The 20,415-nt window shown below is 29.0% G+C and overlaps 1 protein-coding gene across 1 annotated transcript; it reads right to left on the bottom strand.

The window, feature by feature from the left end:
- Positions 1 to 3,069: 3,069 nt before the first annotated feature.
- Positions 3,070 to 5,634, bottom strand: LOC108484742 (NAC domain-containing protein 35). The gene is made up of 3 exons (XM_017788642.2): positions 5,126 to 5,634; positions 4,579 to 4,847; positions 3,070 to 4,046 (listed from the first exon to the last, which is right to left on the bottom strand). The coding sequence occupies exons 1-3, from the start codon at positions 5,397 to 5,399 to the stop codon at positions 3,330 to 3,332; spliced, it is 1,260 nt and encodes a 419-aa protein (XP_017644131.1). The 5' UTR covers positions 5,400 to 5,634; the 3' UTR covers positions 3,070 to 3,329.
- Between the last annotated feature and the right edge of the window lie 14,781 nt (positions 5,635 to 20,415).

The raw sequence follows: 20,415 nt of genomic DNA, 5'->3' as shown, positions 1-20,415 counted from the left end.
GCTAATAACTGTAAGTTAAATTATAATTATTACAATTATTATTCTATATTTTATGCTCAGATATAAGAACTCTATTTTAAAATTAGTACAATTAAAATTAATTTAGTAATATGATGAAAAATAAGGGATATACTCATTAGTTCAAAAGTTTTTTTCAAATTGTACTTTTATTTATTATATATGTGTGTAATTGTTAACTTTGATTTTATTAATTTTACATATTCATTTTAAGTATGAAATATTATCAAAATACCATAAAATATTCTTAGTCCAAAATAAACTAAAAACATTTGTTTAAAATGTTTTGATTTATATCTAATATTTTGTTTAGTTTAGTTAAAATAATTTGAAAAATATTATAAACTCATTTCAAACATTTTTGTACAAGAGGTAACCGATCCCTCAAACATAGGCTATGGAAATCTGTAAGTAAATGAGGTTTTGACAAAAGTTAGAATGATTCTATCTTATTCGATATCGGCATAAAAAATTCTTAAATTATCCTTAAAAACTAATAAATCAAAACTTCTTAGATGAAGTAAGCAAGTGATACCCAACCTCTATAAATCAAGTGTGCCAATAATTTCCTTGTAGAAATGAATTTTTAAGTATCAATTCACTCTCTTTTGATAAGTTTGATCTACCGAGCACAATAATCCCTAAACTTTAAACACTTTAATTGAAACCTTAAAATGTCATTATTGTAAATCCTAATGTAAGCTTGAATATTAAATGTTAGTTAATGCACAGACTTGGTTGATATATTAATGGCTCAATTAGAATGTTTTAATGTTTGGAGATTAATTTAGATTTGGCATAATGATAATTTTAACTTCTAACATTTACTCTTTTGGTCATTTTGACCTTAATTCAGTTTTCTTGGATTATTTTAGCTCTCAACTTTTAAAATTTAATCAAAATATTTTTCTTAAATGAAAAAGTTAATTAGATGATTAAAATTTTAACAATATTAACATGACAATTTGTATAGCAATTCACATATACTTGTTCAAAATAATAATAATTCAAAAGTTCATAAATGTTTTTAGAAAAACTATCCATGTCAGTAGTAAAGTACATGTATAGACTTTCACATGGGTTGTCACGCCAATGTTATTATACTTTTAACAATTCAATTAACTTTTTCATTCAAAAGAAAGTAATTTAATTAAATTTTGAATGTTGATAGCCAAAATGATGAAAAAAAAATAGAACCGAAGTGACAAAATAGGTAAAAGTAAGGTGCTAACTTTTAACTTTACGCTAATCTTTTAGAGAATATGCTTAATTATTAGTAAATCTTATATGTAAATTGGATTCTAATGGTGGCTAGTTTTGAATCCGAGGGCTACATTCTATACCATGTCATTGTGGATAAATGCAATGAAGTATATGTTTGCATCGTATTTAAATCTTTTCGTAGTTACTTTATGAATAAACCTTGTTACTATGGTAAAAATGGTCCTAGTCCAATGTTCCTTTAATCTACCTATTATTAGGGATGAAAATATAGGTTGAACATGCTGACATTTACTTAACCTCTATGAGGTTGCTTTATGAATATCAACTTTGTCATTAGGGTGAAACTAGACATAACTCAAAAAAAAAAAAATCTAAAATTGAACTTGTTATAAATTTGTATTCATAAGTATGGATGTATAATAAATTTATATGTGATCACAAGCATGAATATGTGACGATAACCAATCACATTGTTCTCTTTCTTTCTTTTTTTTCTTGCTATTTTTATTTTTTTCTTATTATTAGAGATTTCGTTAAGCATATTTGTTGAATGGTTAAGTTTGATTATGCGATAATTATAATGAAGAAATGATTTAGAATATTTACAAAGTTGAGAAAGTATTGTTTCTTATTGAGTAATTATACTTGAAGAATAGTTGCTAACTACAAGAGTTGTTAGAATTGAGAGATTGTTGGCAATTAGATGTGCAACTTCATACTCCCCATTTTATTGAATAGCTTATGAGCTACTAGTTTGTAGCTAAATATTTCAATATATCCTATGAATTACTTCTAATTTTTTTCTATATCAACGAAATTAAAATAATAAAAATTTGGAATGTAACAATAATTAAAGTCGATTTTAGTTAGATTAAATAATTTTATAATTATCTTAAATGAATAAGTTTTTATCGGATACTTATTTAATACTTAATTTGAACCATGTTACTTCATCTTTTACCTTTAATAGTATAAGAAAAACTTTATAACTAAACAATTAGAGATTAATTAATAATTGAAATTGAAATAAAGAAAAATCCAATCTAAATAGACCACTCTACTTGCAGTTGTAAAATAAGAGGCGGCAGCCACAAAGTTGCGAGCGCAATGAAACATGCATTGCACGCCCACCTCAAAAATGTGTGAATATGCGGTTCTTCCTGCATTTAGCAATTATGTTTGCCGGCATTTCACTCTATAAAACACCTATGCCCTATACATCATCCCCTCTCTCTCTCTTTCTACCCCTATATATATATATATATATATTTTTTTTTACTTATCATATAATAACTTTTTTTTTAAATTATCATATAATAACTATAATCTCATCTACTATCTAAATGCATTTATATTTTTAAGATAAAAAATTTCTTTATATTTATTTTAGTGTAAATAAAATTAATTTTTTCTAAACTCATAATAATTCCACCAATAATATTATTTTTAAGATTTGGATATAAGTTATTTTTTATCGTGGTTTGTTAGTAAATGCACTCATATAATAAAAGACAGAACAACTGACCATTCACCAGCAACAGCATGGAAGTACGTACGACAATGTGTGGTCGATATCTTCATTGGGGAGGTTCGCATGTCAGCTTGTGGATGACGATGGGTCCAACCAACCCAAGCTTACCGCACTTCCGCAATACTCTCCTAACAATCTTTCTCGATATTCAATCATGCCATCATCATTCTCTTCTCTACAGTATTAACTCAGCGTCCACAAAACTCCATTTTAGCCCCCCAAACCCTACTGAATTGAAGATTAAAGAATTTTCCTTTTTTTTTGAAAAAACTATCAAGCTTCGGTTGCAATCTGGATTCTGGAAAACATAATTTTTTTTTTCCTTCAAAATCTAACAATATATGAGAGCTAAAGTGATAACAAAATCTATTCCTTATCCTTCCTTCTGTTAAATTCCAGCTGCATACCCTATCTATCTAGCTAGCTAAACGGCAGCAAGAATTAATCACTCAAGGAATCAAACAACCTCATAATTATTGCCCTAAATCCCAGTAGAGAAATAAATACAAATTAGTAGCAACATATAGTAGATATAATATAAGAAATACTGCGGCGCCTACTTGAAAGGATTGTTATACTCCCTATTTGGTTCAGGGATTGGGTTCCACTCCCACAGCCGGTCCGAGAAGGCCGTTGGACTTGGAAGTGCGCTGGGTAGCACGTTGAGGGAAAGTTGTTGCGGTTGTGCCTGTGATTGTGGGGGCAACGTAGAAAACTCCGATTGTGGTTGATGTTGTTGTTGATGGGGATGGGGATGATTCGTATTGTAGTATTGCTGCTGGTTCAATGCAACTTGTTGGTAGCTTACTAGTCTGTGGAGGTCGTCGACAACATTGGATGGAACAGAAGAAGAACCTACTGGAAAGAGAGTAGTCGAATTGGGGAGTAAAGAGCAGCAGCCTTGCTTTGACTGATTTAAGAACATTCCTTCCCCTTCCATTCCAGATGGCAACCCAGGTGTTGTGCTAATAGGAGGCATTGGACGGTACAGGTTCTGCTTGGAAAGTCCGAGAGCTGTTGTGACATCAGAAGTACTAGTACTGCTGCTTCCATCAGTTTCAGTTAACTTTTCAATCTCCATTTGTTGTGGTTGTCCTCCTCCAAAAGCTTGAAACCTTTCCATGGCTTGTTGAGCTGCCTCTTGGGGGTATTTCTTCTCTGACTGTTGTCCTCTCGATGACTCTGCTGACCGCCTAGTTGGTAGGCAACGGGGGAGTGATGGGTGATCTTCCACTCCAGGTCTCTTGTACACACGGCAAAGCGATATTTCAGCCTGAAAATCATATTATAGGGCGCTGGTAAAGAGAAGGACGAAGCTTTTTTCCATGGAAGATAAGGAGCCTCAACTAAATGTTTTTCGACATTGAGCATAGGTTAAAGTTGTGACTCGGAAGCAGTAATAGTAGTATTGAATACATGTAATTAAGGTCTTTTGGGAGTCATTCAATCTAAAGTTCATGCAGCTTCCTATCTGTCTTTTGATAGAAACAAATTTTTAATAAACAAATCAATTAATAAGAACAAAACTGGAAATCCATCTGTCAGTTATATTAGTACTATCTTATCTTTTTTGTCTTGCCCCAAAAGGAGCACAACTTTGCAATTATTCATTTCCTGACGGATCCAGCTGAGTACTAAAACTGAAACTTCTGGAACACTGAGAACCATTTTTAGACTTTGAATTTTCTAAAAGAGAAATTAGGGTTTAGGGAAAGGAGAACAAAGACGTGGATTGTGTAAGGTTTTTCTGTAGTGCATCTGTATATATAGCAATATTGATGGTAAAGAGAGAGGCGTACGTGTACCTTTTGGTAGCGTTCAGTTTCGTGGTGAGGCAAGCGATACTCGTTCATAATCCAACTGGTTCGGATACCTTTGGGAGCTTTTCCGGAGTAGAAGACTAGGGTTTTCTTGAGACCAATTGATCGAGAGTTCTCACCTCGAATCATGCGGTCAGCTCCGGTTGCCTTCCAGTAGCCGGATGTCGTAACACGATTAGGGCGATCCCCGTTTCTGTACTTTCGGTCTCTAGGCACATAGAAGAACCATTCTTTCTCTCCTATTGCTGCCAAGGCTGAGATTGGCCGCCCGGAGAATTCACATATATGCACACACAACACCAAAGATGAATCACTGTGATTGTCCTATCTAGCCGAAACAGCTATTTATATTACAAATATGTATGTATGTATGTATGTATGTATGTATGTATGAGTGTGTGTGTGTGAGATTTAGGAAAATCGTTTTATACCATAAGATGGAAGCCCACACATTTGAAGATTGATGGAGAAAAAAAAAACACAAGGAAAGAAATCAAGACTCAAGAGGGAAACTAAGGATTTGTAGTTTTACCGGGAAGCTCCCAAGGGTCATAGCGATATAGATCAAGAAAAGTAATGAGCTCCACGTTGAAGCGCTTGCCCTCAACCTTACGGCGAAGGTAGAACTCTACAAGTTCTTCCTCCGTAGGATGGAATCGAAAACCAGGCATGACCATGTCGTGTTCGTGTTCATCTTTGCTGTTGCTGCTGCTGCTCATGTTGTTGTTGTTGCGGTCGTCGACGACGTTAATGTTGGTATTATCGTTGGGGTCGTTGCTCATGATGGCTGCCGGTGGTATTGCCATAAACTAATTAACCAGAAACTATGTCAGCTCCGAGCTCCTACCCTCTTAGTTTAGACACTGAGAGCTTTGTATTTGAACAAATCGAGTAATGTAAGGTAAGTGGTGGTAGGTTAAATTTCCTCACTCTTTTATATTGGTGAGGAGAAGACTGAGAAAATTAAAAAAGAACAGAAAAGAAAGAGAGAGAAAATATGGAGGGGCGTGTTAAAAAGATCTACATAGCTTTCAGGCCCTACACTACATGGGAAACGGTACGCCTAAAGGTGTTTAAGATGGGAAAGTGACATGTCAAATAGACGACAGGGTGGCCACACCAAGTAGCAGAGAGCGGTGCCCTTGGACCTTTCTTCCTTTCAAACCATAGAATTTCTATTTTGCCCTTTTTTCTCGTTATAAAATTAAATAATTAGATTTAAGGTTCAACTCCATTCAGTAATTCATTGAGAATAATAATAATAATAATTAAATCTCGAATTTTCATTCTTTAAACATAATTCATGGATAGAATGTTAGAATAAATTGTAATTTTATAATTTTAAAAATATTAATTATTATAAAATTACAAATTATTCTTAACAAAAAATTCTAATAAAACCTAATATCAAATCATCATATATAATATTTTAGCTTAAGAAAGTATTCGTAATATGATTACTAATAAAATTACAGAGGAAAAGCAAAGCATTAAACATATACTCTTTGTTATTATCAATCGCTCCTTAACCAAGTATAATTAATAATAAATTTAGTATAAAATTTAGAATAAATACTATATAATTTAGTTTTTTTTTATAATCGAGGAGGAGAATGAAGTTATTTGGGATTGAACTATTGGGCCAAGAGTTCATTAGTAGGTCAAAATGTATAAGAAATTCTCTCCTAAATAAAAATTTTAGATTATTTAAACAAGATTAGTAAAATAACATATAATACCTAAAATTAAAATGTTATTATTATTGTATAAAAAACTTTTAAACTTACATAATGTACAAGCATGTTTGAAAAACCATAAGATCATTGAATTTGATTGTAATTGCTTCAAATTCTCACCCTCTCCAAAGAATTGTAGACTATAATTTAGTAGGATCCATTAATTAATTACAACGGTTACCCAAACAATGGACAATTTCAAGCAATTACATCCAAATTTAATTAATAGTTGTATTTTCACCATATGTACTTGTTGGAAATTTTAAACTTTGATTTAATTTATAATTTTTTAAATATGTTTCTTGAACCAGGTGAAATTTAAAAAATTTTATTAACAATGTACCAAACAACAAGCACTCAAGAAGAAATAAATTAAAAAAAAAAAGAAAAAAGAGAAAACAATTAATACTGCAAAATTTAACATAGCTTTATTCCCTAACCTTCCAACTTTATCACACATCATCCAAAAAAGAAATCATGTGCAAATTGTGTAAGCATAGAGGTTTCCTTTCTCAAGTAATACAAATTCCAAATGTTAAGGTTTCTATTTATAGATCCATTTGGCTTAGCCTAGTTACCCAATGTAAGAGTTGAACTTATTAAACTCAACAGAATTTCCCTTTTGAGTCAAAGGTTCCAATTACCTTAGTCTTGTCCAACTCTCTTCCTTTTCTCTATTTTGTTACCTTCAAGTGTTTCCTAATTGAATGATTTTATTGTACACTTTGCATGTCTTCCTAACATCCACATACTATCACCATTCTCCTCAATGAATAATGTTTTTAGTAATTTACATTTCAGTAAACTAATAAAGTTGAATCAAAACATTCTCACATGCTTGATTCAGTTCATGCTGTGAAATGATAAATCATACTCCCACTTTCATCCTTAATACAATATTTAATATATCTTTGCATCTAGTTGGTAAGTGATAAGTATTGAGTTTACATTAATGACTTTATGTAATTATACAAAATATAATAATTTTTTATACACGAAGACATTAAGGCTCCGTTTGTTTCACTGAAAATGATTTCTGGAAAATAATTTTTTTTTAGAAAAGCTAATATTTTCGGTGTTTGGATAAATCTATATAAAATATTTTCATTGTTTGTTAGATTTCTTAAAAATATTTCATAAAAGTTATTTTCAATTAAACAAACATACATTTGAGATTTTCTTATTTTTTCATTGTTTAATTGAATTTATTTTTATCTATAATTTTATATTTTACATTTTTTTGCATATATTAAAAATATTATGTTAAATTTACATTTATTATAACGTTATTTTTAATTATATGACTACTAAGTGAGTGTTTTTATTTAAAATGTGACATCAAAAAATTGACAAAAAAATTTAACGAGGTCAACAATTAGACTTGATTTTCAAATTTGAAAAGTAAAGGACTAAATTCTTGAAAATAAAAGTACAAAGACTAAATTACAAATCTATGAAGTGTACATAGACTTATGACATATTTTAACCTTTATACTACAAAACATTTATTATTAAAATATTAATATTAAATATTTTCAATAATACGTGAATAATATTATTTAAAATTATTATTTTTAAAATTATTATATTAATAATTTATGAAATGACTAAATATAAATAATTAAATATGTATGTTTAATAATATTGAAAAATATAATATTTTAAAAATAAAAATAAAATTTATTATCAATATAATAATATTAAGCTTGACTTAAGTTTATTTTTATATAAAAATAAAATCATCTATAGATGAGCTCTTTTCTGGAAAATGACTTACGCTTTTCAAAACAGTAAGTCATTTTACTGGAAAAATGGCTTATTTTATCTTGACCTGAAAGTCATTTTCTGTTGACCAAACTATTTTCTGTGAAACAAACACAGAAAAATGTGGAAAATATTTTCCGTAAAATATTTTACATATAAACAAACGAACCTTAAGTTCAAAATGAGTTACTCAAATAAAAGTTTGTCATTTGCTTCTTGAAAGTTTGAATCCGAATGGATTTTATGGGTGAATGTCCTTTGATCATAGATACACCAAATCAATTATGAAAATTCAAAAATGATGCTTTCAGTATTATTAAAATATAAATAATTTTAATATATTTTAATTTATCAATAATATGTTGTATATACAACTAAATTGTTAAACTAAGAACTAAATGTCTTTTGTACATATAGGATGTGTTTGAATGAAGAATTTAAAATTTTATTAGAGTGTTCTTGGATGAAGAATTTTAACATTTTGGAGATTTTTAAAATGCTAGTATTCCGAATTCTTAAATTCAAAATACTAATTATTGTAATTGTTTAGTTTAGATAAATAATTGTTTTAAGAAAAGATGGGTTATTTGAATTTTATAAATTAAAAAACAATCTTAAAAGAAAAATAAGAATAATATAGAAAATATTCAATATGGATATTATTAGATTTATAGAAATTTATAAATATTTTTAATAAAATAAAATTTTAAAATATATATTAAAATTAAGTTGATTGAAGTTTTTTTTATAGTGAGAAAATGTGTATTAAAAATAAAACTACGATGAATTAAAAAAAAAAACTAGTGCAATTTGAAAAGGAAATTGAATCAATTAAATCTCCACTTAAAAGTTGTTCCTAAAATTTCAATTTCTTCATTATTTTTCCTCGGACAAAAAATTAATTTTAAAATTTTAAAATTTTGATATAAATGAAATCCATCCTTTAAATCCTGTATTCAAAGTGTGTTTGGATGGGGATTTGGAGTGCTTTCATTTGTATCAATATTTTAAAATTCTAAAAGTAAATTTATTTGTTTGGATAAAATTTAGTGAATTTCAAGAGTAGATTTCAGCAGCTCAATTTTTTTCAAATTTCATTTAAATAGGTGTCTTTTCAAAATTTCTTATAATTTTATTTCATTTAACACATAGATAATTACTAAAACTTCAAAAATCGTTTTTATTTAATTATAATATTTATATTTAAAAATTTTATTTTATTAAAAATATTTATAAAACTTTACCAATATAATGATATATAGATTATTATTATTATTATTATTATTATTATTCATATTTTTAATTCTTAAAATCCAACAGCCTAATTTTTATGAAAACAAATATTTATGCAAACAAACTATGATTAATGCTAGCAGTATAAAAATGTCTAAGTTTTCAAAAAAATATCATCCAAGCATTCTCTTTGGGGTTTTAAAATTGTAACCTTTTTCTAGTACTTATAAATACATTGTTTGCTTTAGAAGTATTTAGGTTGGAATGATGATTTTAAAAATAAATAAATGCAATATGATATCATTAGATTTGTAAAAGTTTATAAATATTTTCAATAAAAAGGATATTTTGATATTTATGCTTTTTCTATTTTATAATGTGGAATTTTGTAAAAGAAAAACAATATTTTTAAGTAGAATTTAAAAAAGAAATTTGTCCTGAAATTCTTTATAAATTTTGAAATTTTCTATTATTTTTACTGAAAAGTTTGAAAAAATGGATAAAATGGAATTATTCTTCAAAAAGTCTCACATTTGTTTAAAATTTGGACCACTATAACTTAAAAGGTCAACGCAAGTTGTGTTTGAAGTGAAAGTAAAAAAAAAAAAAAGATTATATGAACAAGTGGTTAAAAGTAGCAGCAGGATTTGAATTAAAATGATGATTGATGCGAGGGTTTTAACTATGATATCAACAACAGATTTTAAAAATGTAAAATTTAAATGGATTGAGGAATATTAAATACAGGAAGAGCAGGCAGTGAATGGAAAATAAGTGGTAGGGAGGTTGAAGAGATACATAAATAGAATGGTAATAATTGGCAGAGTATGGTTCGGTCAAGAGAAACCCGTGACCACTCCTCATCACTACCGCGTCTTTCTTTTGTTTTCTTTTGCTACTCACTTTCTCTTTCTTTAATTGTTTATTGTTCCTTCCGCGCACACATATATGATACGCCCTTTTTTAAAAAATGTGTATCCATCTTTTTGTTTCTCTATTCCACTTACATCCTATACTTCAACTTTTCTTCTCCCATTTTTTACCAATTTGAAAAACTTTTTAAAAATTTAAAATATATAAATAAATTCTTTTTTCAAAAAATTCAAGATTTTTTTTGTATAATTATAGGTATCCTCACCTTTAATTCGTTTTCCATTTTGAGTCTAATCATGTTCGGACTGAAAATAGTATTCAATTAAAACTTTCTCAACAATATCAGATTTATAGAGTTTTATTTGTGTTATGTGGGTGGGTTATCATCATTCATTTTCTTTGGTTTGTGAGTACAATGTTGGTTTTCAATTGTAAGGTTGAATGTGTTTATTTTGCGAGGCTCTTGTTTTATTTAAGGTGTGTATTAGTTGTTTTATCCCTTGTTACCTTACCTTTTTATTGAAAAAAACTTTGAATCAAATGGAAATCTTTTGCATCAAAAAAGAGTCTAAATTCAATAAAATTCTATAGAGGTCTCTGTACTAGGAGTCATATTGCATTTTGTTTTCTCTACTAAAAAAATGGTAAATTAATCCCTATAAGTTCGATTAAAGAGCAAATTGATCCTTTTTGTTAAAAAAATTATTCATTTGTTCTGTTTAAAACTGGTGTAGTTGACGGAATAACTAGGCAGTAACATGTGGCGTGCCACGTTTATCTCATGATGATGTACAAGGGTCGATCTTTAACAGTGGAAATGGATGAAATTTTTAATAAAAGAGCATGTTTGCTCTTTGATCTAACATACAGAAACTAATTTACTTATTTTTTTGAGTAAAGGGAACAAAATACAATTCAACTAATATAAAGCCCTTTATAATAATTTTACCATCCAAATTCACATGCATTTTTTTTTTTTGTGATTCAATTATACTTCAAGGTATTGTTGACAAAATGTTTATAATTATAAAATAAATCCAACAAGTTGTCTTGATTGTTTAAAGTAGAGCTTTAGAATAGATTATGATACAAGTTAATTGTATATATTAATTAAAATATAATTTATTTTAATTTAATATTAAATAATTTAAAAGAATTGATGACACAAAGAAAATATAGGTTTAAAATGAAGAAATTAAAATGCTACACTAAAATATATAATGTTAGGAATAAAAATTAAACAAGAAATTGGCTTCAAGCTTAATGGTTAAGAGCTAAGCTTTCCCTTTGTGTTCTTAGGTTTAAGCCACTATTTTCCTAAAGCAATCATTTTATTTTCAATAGCAATAGGTAAATTGCCGTACCGCCCCTTAAGGTTTTCAAACCTTAAGTATTTAGTTCATTTTTTCATAATTAGACTTGTCATCTTGTTTTGTTCTCAATTCCTATTAGAATTTTCCCTTCTTCTCTCTATTTCTTCACTTTTTTTCTTTTATTTCCTCTTCTTTGCATCATATTTTTCATCTTTTTGCTGTGTATTATTTTTCTTTCCTAGATTCAAACATCTTCCATTCAATCGTTTTTTTACTGATTTCGTAATTGTCATCAATAACATCCCGATCTTTTTCAAGAAATGGTAAGTACACCTTGTTACGAAGTTTAGATCTCGAATTTTGTAGTATTTCTATCTGATACTAATCTTATGTCCGATTAAATAATCTTTTATGGTTCTTTCCAAATCTTTTATTAATCTTTTCAAATCTTGAAATGAACTATTAATTATCGTGTAAATGTCATTTCAAGAATCGTATTTAGGTGAAACAAATCAAAATCGAGTGTGAGGAATGTCAATTGGACTCTCAATGAAAGGTGTGTGTTCTTCCCAAGTGAATTGGCAGTGATTGTGCATAGGTTTAGGGCCATACGACCACCACACAACCATGAACCTCTATAAACCTTAGGCTAGTTTGTGAATCACATGGCCACAGCTCTTTCACACGGTCGTGTCTCTTGTAGGGTAATTTTAATGTTTACCTCACGGCCACAGTCTGTTACATGGTCTGGCCACACGACTGTGTAACCTCTCCATACAGCCTATAGCATCTCATATGGCTTGGCCACATGGTTGTGTGACTCCTATTTTATAGTTTTATCCAAAATTTTATGAATTGTTCTGTTTAGTCCCTACACAATCCCCAAACTATTTTTAGAGTTTTATTTATCTCAATTGAATCCCTAATAATATGTATATTGGAATCCATGATCTGAGTGATTGAATAATTATTGTTATATACATAATATGGGAACAATAAATGCCTACTGCTACCGCTAAACCAAATACATGTTAAGCAAGTTTATTGCTATTATAATTATCTGTTATAATGCATGTTAATTGCTGCTGTATCGACTTGTTATAAGCATGTTTATTGCTCCGTATTGATCTATTATAGGCATGATAATTGCTACTATATCGACTTATTATAAGCATATTATTGCTACCGTATTGATTTGTTATAAGCATGTCATATTGCATTGCATAATGTGGGACGCTATAAAAGGAGGAAGAGTCAGCAGTTTATCTGCAACTACCAGTGGTTCATCAAAACTTACCAACAACTTTTATCTACACCGATGAGTGGTTATTTAACCCTTTCTTGATCAGTTTGTTGTTGTGTTCATCGACAACATCTTAGTTTATTGAAAAACCAAAACTGAACATGATGAATACCTTAGGAAAGTTTGACAAATCCTTCGTAAAAAGAAACCCTATGTGAATTGAGTAAGTGTCAATTCTGGCTTAAGGAAGTTATGTTTCTTTGTTATGTGGCATCTGCAGAGGGTATCTATGTAGATTTGAAAAAGACAAATGTTATTCTGGAATGGAAAAAACCCAAAAACATTTCTAAAATATAAAGTTTCCTTGGTTTAGTTGAATATTATAGGAGATTTGTTGAAGGGTTTTCTCTAATTGCTGCTCTTCTAACGAAGTTGTCGAGGAAGAATGTTTCGTGTAAAAGAACGGACGATCAGCAAGCTAGCTTTGAAAAGCTAAAAGTTGTGTTGACTCAAGCTCTCGTGTTAATTCAACCTGAGTTGGGAAAACAGTATGAGGTGTATAATGACGCATCCTACACTGGTTTTGGTTGTATGTTGATGCAATGAGGAAAACTAGTTGCCTTTGCATCGAGACAATTGAAACAGCATGAGTACAACTATTTGGCTCATGATTTGGAGTTGGCAGCAATGATATTCACATTAAAAATTTGGAGGCATTACTTATATAGTGAGAAGTGCTATATTTATACGGATCATAAGAGTCTTAAGTATATTCTCACCTAAAAAGTGTTGAACTTAAGGTAACGGAGGTGAATACAATTATTAAAAGACTATGACTGTGTGATTGAGTACCACCTTGAAAAAGCTAATGTAATGACGTATGCTCTAAGTAGAAAATAGATGATCGTTATAAGAGCAATGTTTGTTAAGTTAAGTCTAATAGATGATGGAAGCTTACTAGTTGAACTACAAGTGAAACCCATCTTGGCTAATAAGATTAAGGTTAAACAAAAATTAAATGTGTCCTTATTGCCATGAATTAAGTAGGTGAAAGATGACAAACTAAAGATTATAGGTTTAATGGTGATGGTATTTTGTGCTTTCAAGGGAGGTATTATGTGCCAAACGATAATGACCTAAAATAGAACATACTTCGGAAAGTCATATTAGCTCTTACGCCATGCATCCTAGAGAAAATAAGATATATCAAGATTTAAGAAAATTGTACTAGTCGCCTAAACTAAAACGAGACGTGACAGATTTAGTAGCTAAGTGCCTAATGTGTCAATAAGTGAAAGCTAAACACCAGTTGCCTTTTGGATTGTTACAACTTATTAAAATACCTCAATGGAAGTAAAAGCTTATAACAATGTACTTTCCTTTAACATCTATTAAGAAAGATTCAATTTGGGTGATAGTAGATTGATTAACTAAGTTAGCTCATTTCTTACCTATCCACACAGATTATTCTTTACAAAAACTGGCTAAGTTATATACTTCAGAGATTGTAAGGTTGTACATGTCAATTATTTCAGACCGAGATCTTTTTTTTGCATCTCATTTTGTAAAAAGCTACACGAGGCACTAGGTACTCGTTTGGATTTTAGTACCGCCTTTCATCCACAAAATAACGGACAATTTGAGCGGGTTAGTCAAATCTTAAAAGATATGCTAAGGGGTTGTATTATCGAATTCCAAAGTACTTGAAAAAATATTTGCCTCTAGCTAAATTTGCCTATAACAATAGCTTTTAATCAAGCGTACAAATAACACCTTATGAAGCCTTGTTGAACACCATGATGTTTGATGGAACTGGGAGAAAGAAAAATTTTTGTCCCAGAGTGGTACAGGAGTTTGAGAGGAAAATTAGATTGATCTAGGAAAGACTTATAGCAACTTTGGATAGAAAGAAGTTGTATGTGGACCTAAAAAGGAAAGAAATTAAATACAATGTTAGAGATTAAGTCTTTCTAAAAGTGTACCCATGGTGAAAAATGTTGAGGTTCGGATGAAACAGTAAGTTACGTCCTAGGTTCATTGGGCCTTACAAAATTCTTAAGAGAAGTCGATTCAGTGACATACCAATTAGAATTTCCTTTAGAACTAGATCGTATTCATGATGTATTCCACATCTCCATGTTGAGACGATACTACTTCGACTTTTCCCTTATTATTCCAATCGAAGAGATTGAGGTGAGATCAGATTTTTCCTTTGAGGAGGAAACTGTACAATTTCTAGATCGTGAAGTAAAAGTTCTAATAAGGAAACATATCCTATTTGTTAAGATTTTATGGTGGAACCATAGCACCGAGGAGGCCACATGAGAACTAGAGGACTCAATCTGTCAATAGTATCATTATTTATTTGAACCAAGTAAATTTCGAGGGAGAAATTTCTTGAAGGAGGGAAGAATTGTCATGCCCCAAAATATGGGAGCTTAATTGTAATAAATAGATAAGAAATGAGCCTTAGGCTTGATGGTTAAGTGTTACTCCTCTATCCTAGAAGTCCTACGTTCGAGTTTCATTCCTCCCATTTCTTTTCTTTTAATTTTTAGCAACCTAGGATAAAAGCCACACTAAAATATATATCGTTAAGAATAAAAACTAAAAAGAAATAGGCTTCAAGCATAATGGTTAACAGCTAAGCTTCCCCCTTGTGTTCCTAGGTTTGAGCCACTCCTTCCCCAAAGTAATCATTTTATTTTCGGTAGTAATGGGTAAATTACCGTGTCACCCCTTAGGGTTTTCAAACCCTAGTATTTAGTTTAATTTTTCGCAATTAGACTTGGTATATTGTTTTGTTTTCAATTCTTTTAGAATTTTACCTTTTTCTCTCTATTTTTTCTCTTTTTTATTTTCTTTTTTCTTCTTTGCATCATATTTTTCATCTTTTTGCTATCGATTATTTTACTTTCTTAGATTAAAACATCCTCTATTCAATTATTTTTCTACCATTTTCATAATTACAATCAATAGCATCCCAATATTTTGCCAAGAAACAGTAAGTACACCTCGTTTCAAAGTTTAGATCCTAAATTTTCGTAGTATTTCTATCTGACGCTAATCTTACGTCCGATTAAACAAATTTTTTTATGGTTTTTTCCAAATCTTTTGTTAATATTATCGACTCTTGAAATCAACATTAATTAGCGTGTAAATTTCATTTGAAGGACTAGATTTAGGTGAAATGGATCAAAATCAGGCATGAGGAACATCGATCGAACTTCTAATAAAAGAGATGTGTTCTTTTCTAAGTGAATCAACGATGATTATTTGTAGGGTTAGGGCCACACAGTCTCCCACACGGGCGTGTGGACCACACGACCACTATACAACCATGTGCTTCTGTAAACCCTAGGCTAGCTCGTGAATTACACGTTCACAACTCTTCCACATGACCTGCCACATGACCGCGTCTCTCTTGTAGAGTAATTTTAACGTTTACCACATGACCCCAGTCTGTTACACGACCATGTGATCTTTGTTTTACAGTTTTGCCCAAAAATTTACGAATTGTTCTGTTTAGTCCTTGCACAGTCGCAAACTATTTTTAGAGTTTTATTTCTTTCAATTGAATCCTTAATAATATGTATATTGGAAATTATGACTTAAGTGACTAAATTATTACTGTTATATGTATGACATGAGAACAATACATGCCTACTGCTACCGTTAAACCAAATACGTGTTAAGCAAGTTTATTGCTACTATAATGATCTGTTATAAAACATGTTAATTGCTACTATATCAACCCTGTTATAAGCATGTTTATTGCTACCATATTGATCTATTATAAGCATGATAATTACTATTGCATCGACTTATTATAAGCATGTTATTGCTTCTGTATTGATCTATTATAAGCATGTCATGTTGCATTGCATGGGTTGGGATGTTATGAATAGAGGAAGAGTCAGCAGCTTATTTGCAATAACCAGTGGTTCATCCACAACATATTTCAGTCGATAGTTTATCTATAATGACCAGTGGTTTAACCACAATGTATTTCAGTTGGCAATTTATTTGCAACTTCCAGTGGCTCATCCACAACGTACTAGTAGCTTTTATTTGCACCGATAGGTGGTTATCACCTATATTTTTATTACTAGCAGTTCCTTTGCAACGATTAGTGGTTCATCCACAACTTGATGTAAAGGTGGATGAGTTTTGGGGAACTCCTATTGTGGTGTGTAGCAGAGTTGGGTAGGATCTATTCTGATAAATTGAAACTGCATCATCATTTAAGAGCATGTGCATGCATAAACTGAGAATTCTGAAATATTATGATATTGATATGTTAATATAAAAATTTGATACTCCGAATGGCAATATAAGCATGATTTTTATGACAGTTGCAATTTTGTATGAGTCATCTAATGTTTGCACTGATTTACTTGTGATAGGACTCACACTAAGTTTTTAAGTTCACCCCATTTATTTCCATCTTTACAAATACACCATTAGGTTAGGGTGTGAACACGACATTTGGAGGGTCTCAGCTTGGAATCATTTTTTTAAAAGTATTTTAGATTTATTATGTGAAATTTCTATTATTCGAAGATTGTATTGTTTTATTTTTGAACTATGACATGAGACTTAAGTTTTGGGTTATATAAAAGGCATGCCATTTAATTTGACTTTAGGATGTTGAAATACGAATTTTAATTATTTATGCATGATATTTGGTTTTCATTAAAACTATGTTAGATATCACTTTTTTGTTGCACGATCATGTAAATAAGGTTTGAAAAATACACATATATATATATATATATATAAATCTAGAATCCAACCTTTACAAAATAATCATTAAAGATCAATCCTCTTCCAAAATTAAAGCAAATGTTTTAAATTGTTTCCTCTAGGTCATTTTGATGGTCAATGTAATATTCTGAATTCGAGCTTAACGTCTAGGCTGAGTTGGGAAGGCTATAGAGAGAACTATTTCCTGAAATACTATGATGTAGTTTTATTTTGTTTCTTTCATTGACAAAAAAAAAAAAAAAAACCAGATCATTGTGTTTGTGCTCATGTAGTTGCAATATTTTTAGGGTGAAAATGTGAATTATGGGAAATTTTTTAATCTAAAATTAAGGGAAATTTTTAATTTTTGAAAATCTAAAATTATGGGGGAAGTTTTTATTTTTTATGTATAAACTTCAACATATACATGAACTTTGATGCAATTTGCAATGTTATATATCAACTTTAGTTTGGTGTATTTGTATACAACAAACTTTAATTTTGGTTCAATTTTCGCATTTCACTAACCCTATTGTTTATGTGACATAATTTTCCGTTAAGTCATGTGTAAAGTGTTGACATGACATTTTATTAGGTTAAATATAAATAAATTTAAATTACTTCCACCTAGATTAAAAAAGATGAACACACTTGGGAAAATGATTTCTTTTTTCCTCCAAAAAATTTGTTTTTTTTTCTTAATCTAGCTGAAATAATTTCAATTTATTTGTTTGTTTTTAAGTTAATAAAATGACATGTCAGCAATTAACACACAACTTAACGAAAAATTGTGCCACAAAAGTAACGGGGTTGGTGAAATGTGAAAATTGAACAACAATTAAAGTTTTATGTATACAAATGTACCAAATTAAAGTTAATATATAACATTGCAAATTGTTTCAAAGTTCATGTATAATTATGATATTTATCTTATTTTTTTATAAATTTAAAATGCTCATATAAAATTACATCAAATTTATTTCAAAATAAATTATTCAAAATATGGAAAAGTTAAGAAAATGCTCATGTAAAATTAAGTCAAGTTTTAATGTTTAAATAGATTATTATTAAATATTTGATTATTCAAATTTATTTTTCTTAATTTTATTTAAGTTAATATAAATATATAAAAATATTTTTAAATTTATTTAAAATTAATGATAAAGTCTAATAAATAGATAAATGACCTAATTAAAAAAAACTTTTTTGAAAAATTTGAAAAATCCAATGTATTTACATTGAGGACCTAGAAATGCAAACACGGACATTTGAGATAGAAACAATGGACGGACTTACAAGAACCCATAAAGTTTCTTTAAATAAGCCAAATCAAGTTTTGATATTTTAATAACCACTCAACAATCTAAACGACCCCCATTTTAACCTCCACTAAAGACAAAATTAAGCCCATTAAAGAACAAAAAGAGAAGTGAAGACATGGAAGGTTTTTTTTCTTTTTGATGATTCGTAGGATGAGGTGAAAGAGATTAGCGAGTAGTCGCTGTCTGAGTTAGATGGTCGGTTTGAAACGCTTTAGAATCAAATTTTGGGGTTTAAATAGGATTAGGGGTTATTTCAAGATTCACTCCGAATGAGGAAATAACACCACTTCACCAATCCCGAAACAATGGTGGCTGGGGCGACTAGAGTTGTTTAGAGAGTTTGGATATTTTTCATTGATAAATAAGTGAAAAAATGTTTTTTTTTGTCTTAGAAACTTCTTGGTAAAATTTTATTAATTTTAGAAATAAAAATGAAAAAAATGAAATTTTACATAAATTTTTATTTATCAAGTGTGACATAATACAATTTTAAAATATCATATATTATTAAAATGAGAAAAAATTGTGACCAAATTAAAGTTGAGTTACTAATGTGATTTCAAGAGAGTATCAAATTTGAGGTTAAACATAAAATAGAACGTTGTAAAAACATTTTTATGTTGGGTTTATAGATAAAATGGAAAGGGCTTCCTAATTAAGAAAAAAAGTATTCTTTTTTAGAAAGTATCCCTTTCTTTTCAAAATAAAGAGACAAATTTCAATTGTTCAAAAAAAATAAAAGAGACAAATTTCAAAAGTACTGTAAACAACTTTGAGCTTGAAAATTTATTTCATAATAGTTAAGAGTGTTAGTTAAATATTAACTTTAAAATCTGATGCTTGAATATCACAAACTTTTGCAAATACCAATATAAGTGACAGAATTTAGTAGAGATCCAAATGGGTAATGATCTTAAAATGATAAATTTTTAATTTAAATTTTATAATTTATAAAATTTTAAAATAGTATTAATAAAATTACACTTTATTCTTTTCAAAACAATAAAAATGATTTAATTATTTAAAATTATAAAATAATAAATTGATATTTTACTATCGTAAAATATACAATTTAATTTCTACTGTTATTTTTCTTTTAACTTTACTGATGTTAATTATGTCTTAAACAAGACATGATCTTATCCTTTATTTGAACCAAGATATTATCTTAATTATGTTTGAATCTTATTTATGCGTCAATTAAAACATCCTACATCACTAACCACTTATTCAATGTAAGACATTGTTGGATTTAGGGTTGAGTAATATTTTTGAAAATTTTAATTTATTTTTAACAATTAATTTAATTCTCGATACTTTTATATTAATTTTGAGTGTGGGTATTTGTACTTTATTTTGATAAAATAATTTTTATTTTATTACTTTTGAACATTGTTCAGTAAAGTTTCAAAACATTTCATAAATATTTATAAAATAAATTATTTTTAGTAAATAAAAAATCAATAACTACTATATTTTCTTTTTGAAAAATATTTTTATATAGAATTTTAAAATTATTTTAACTATTTTAAATATAACATATTTACATCATAAAAATAATTATAATTAAATAAAAATAGAATTCAATTCAA

Source organism: Gossypium arboreum, chromosome 10 (assembly GCF_025698485.1).
Source record: "Gossypium arboreum isolate Shixiya-1 chromosome 10, ASM2569848v2, whole genome shotgun sequence".
In the NCBI taxonomy this organism is placed as follows: domain Eukaryota; kingdom Viridiplantae; phylum Streptophyta; class Magnoliopsida; order Malvales; family Malvaceae; genus Gossypium; species Gossypium arboreum.
This window is presented reverse-complemented; position numbering and strand designations above follow the sequence as displayed.